Below are 3,415 nucleotides of genomic sequence, written 5' to 3'. Positions count from 1 at the left end.
ATGTTGGAAGTTAGAGTTTTCAGTAATTTCAGCCTCTTCTATTGGACTTTCCAAAAGATCAGGAGAAGTGTGCATGTCAAGGTTAGAAAGGGAACTTGTAAGAAGCAAGGTAAGGTCTTCATTATTTTTAAAATTCTGGATTGGACTCGTCGAGTCAGTCAATACTACTCGGCGAGTCGGTGAGGGTTCCACAATTTTTATCGCTCCTTTTGAATCAGCTTCCTCTAACAACCTTTTCATCTCCTTTAAATCTTTCTCAGCATTGAAATTCCCTCAAGAAGGTAATAGAAATTGATTTGGATTTTCTTCTTGTAAAAAAGCAAGCTCTCTTTCTAAAACTTCATCACCAAAATCCGTTGAGGAAATTTTTCCGTCTTTTGTCCCTTCATTCTCTTTCTCTTGTTCTGCTTTAAACACCACTGAATCGTTCCCCACCCTTAGTGTTAGTGTAGATTCTCACATATCGACTAATGCACCCGCGGTATTCAAAAATGGTCTCCCGAGAATGATTGGAACTTTAGGGTCTTCTTCTATGTCAAGAACTACAAGGTCCATGGGGAACACAAATTTATCGACTTTGATGAGAAGATCTTCACATACTCCTTTTGGATGTATTATTGTCTTATCGGCTAGATGGATTTTCATATGAATCGACTTTGGCTCCGGCAATTTTAGCTTCTTGAAGAAAGAATATGGCCTTAGATTAATACTTGCACCCGAGTCGGTTAACGCATGAGTAGAAGTTATGTTCCCAAATTGACAAGGTATGGACATGCTTCCCGGATCACCCCTCTTTTCTAGCAGTTCGTTTAGCAACACTTCAGCAACTTCTTCCATATTTTGTCTTGTAGTGAAGAGGTTCTTAAGAAAAGTTGCATACTTAGGTGTATGAAGTATTGTTTCAACAAATGGAACATTCACTTGGAGGGTCCTCACTTGCTTTATAAATCTTCTATACTGTTGAATCTGCTCATCTGGTATGGCTCGGGTTGGAAAGGGCAAAGGGGCCTGTAGGATTTTAAAAGAGAATAATTTTTCTCATTGGCTCTTGGACTCGTCGAGTCCATCGCACCGACTCGGCGAGTCGAGTCGGGTTTGTTCGAATTCCCTTCAAATTTCTCTTTTGTTTGCACCTGAATGGGTCTCTTCTGAATAGAGGTCAAAGGAGTGAAAATTATGTCTGAATTAGTGGTTATCACATTTAGATGCGCCATTTTTGGATTTTGTTCGGTATTGCTCGGAAGTTGACCAAGTGTTCCTTGATTAATTTGTTGTGCAAGCTGTCCTATCTGCTTTTCAATGTTATGAATGGAGGACTACTGATTCCTAAGCAAATTTTGTTGATCTTTCATCATAGCTTGATGATCTTTAAGCATTACTCGTTGCTCCTTCAATTCATTGTCGGTATCATTGTGCCTCTTTTCGGACGCAGCTACAAACCTTGTAAACATATCTTCCAAATCGACTCTCTTTTCCATAACCGGTTCCTCCTTTTGATAGAAACCCTGTTCTTTTTGCTTGAATTCTTCCTCCTTTGCCTTTTTGTACTCGTCGTACGGGAGCCATTCCTTCTTTGGTTTTCGCCAGTTATCATCAAATCTGTTGCCAGTTGAATAGAATACTTGAGCCTTCTTTTTTCCATTTTCATCCAAGTCACAATCCTTAGTGAGGTGAGGTCCTCTACAATTCTTACATCCTACCCGAATAGCATGGATTGTTTGATCCATCTTAGTCATCCTCCTATCTAAACTATCTAGTTTAGCCATCATTGCTGCCATACCATCGTTAACAGTTTTCACTACCCCCTACTTACTTCATTTTGTGGGTTGTGATATTCTCTAGAATGTTTAGAGAACTCCTCAATTAATTCCTTGATCACTGGGGGTGCCTTCTTTGTGAGGGGTCCTTGCGAGTCAAGGAGCTGCCTAGTTGTAACATTGACTCCATCATAAAAGATGGAGACTTCTTGTTGGATATTAAGATCATGATGTGGGCAATTCCTTAGTAGACTCTTGTATCTTTCCCATGCCTAATAAAGGGACTCTCCGGGTTGTTGTTCAAAGTTGGCTATAGCTTTCTTCAACTTGACTATTTTTGAAGGTGGGCAAAACTGGTTAATGAATTCTTCTTTCATCTTAGCCCATGTAGTGATGGATCCGGGAGGGAGTGACTTGAGCCAATCCTTTGCAGCACCTTTGAATGTAACTGGAAGCATACGAAGCAGCTGGGTTTCGTGAGGCACATTTGGAACATTAAAGTAATCAGCTACATCATTGACTTCATCCAAGTGTTTATAAGCATCTTCGTGGTCTTTTCCGTAAAAGGGGATCTCCTTGAGTTGACAAGTATTGACCCTTGAGCTCAAAAGTGGCAGTCGCGAGAATTGTGGGTTGCACAAGTCCCGGGCCGGTGTCATCTCATATCCTCTTCTTCCATTCGCCCATGGGAACTTCATCGATTTTCGCCATGGTGTTGTCAAAGTCACCTTATAGATCGTTGTCTTCTCCAAATTCGCTTTCTTCCCTTTCGGAGTCGTTCACGGTGTCTTCCTTGATTGGGTCTTTGTTTGCCAAGGAAGAGGTGCTGGATTCTCCTGATTTTCTGCTCTTTTTCTTGCTAAAAATGGACTTTAGATTCTTCAAAGGTGAGTTCTTTGAAGAAGCAGATTCTCCAACGACTTTTCCTTTGTTCTTCTTTATAGCGGACTCCGGGTCTTCAAGTGGAGGGACCAAAGGTGTATTGGATCCTCGGGTCATGTAATAACTGAAACCAAAGTAAGAAAAACGCGTAAAAAGAACAAAAAGAAAATAAAACAAAAGTGTGAAACAGCGACGGACTCGCCGAGTAATTGCGACTGCACTTGGCGAGTTCAAGGAAGAAACAGAAAAAATTACTAATTAAAATTCTAAAACTGGAAACTATTAAAACTAATCCTAATAATTAAATTACCTAAAAATAACTTTGTGCAAGATAAGTCTCACACAAAGGATCGATAAAACTAGATATTAGTGCTAATTTTTGAACCGTTCCCCGGCAACAGCACCAAAAACTTGATGTGTGTTTACTCAACTAGTTTTAATCCTACATTTTTATTATAAAATTGACACACAAAAGCAGTGGACCTATCAATTGTGGTGTAGCTAAATAAGTAGGGTATCGAACTTAGGGAACAGAAAATTAAAACTAACAACTAGAATTAACTAAAAACAAGTAATAGGAAATAGGGGTTTCTCTAGTTTTGCAAGAGTAGAAACTTAACTACTCAACTAAAAGCTGAAAACACGTAAAAACAAACTAAATTCAATGATCAAAAAGGGTTTTTGTTTAGGTTCAACTGATTTACTCCTATGGCTAATTTTTATGATAATATGATAGATTAATTGTTATTGGTTACTGACTCTGGTGATTAGATTTG

The 3,415-nt window shown here is 39.1% G+C and overlaps 1 protein-coding gene across 1 annotated transcript; it reads right to left on the bottom strand.

Annotated features, from left to right (window-relative positions):
- Positions 1–456: 456 nt before the first annotated feature.
- On the bottom strand, positions 457–1,214 carry LOC145049350 (uncharacterized). Its single transcript, XM_078997769.1, has 2 exons — positions 1,134–1,214; positions 457–1,008 (listed from the first exon to the last, which is right to left on the bottom strand). The coding sequence occupies exons 1-2, from the start codon at positions 1,212–1,214 to the stop codon at positions 457–459; spliced, it is 633 nt and encodes a 210-aa protein (XP_078853895.1).
- Positions 1,215–3,415: the final 2,201 nt, after the last annotated feature.

Source organism: Lactuca serriola, chromosome 5 (assembly GCF_051521515.1).
Source record: "Lactuca serriola cultivar US96UC23 chromosome 5, Lser_US96UC23_V15, whole genome shotgun sequence".
Taxonomy (NCBI): Eukaryota; Viridiplantae; Streptophyta; class Magnoliopsida; order Asterales; family Asteraceae; genus Lactuca; species Lactuca serriola.
Note: the sequence above shows the minus strand (reverse complement) of the source record. Positions and strands in the feature narration are given on the sequence as shown.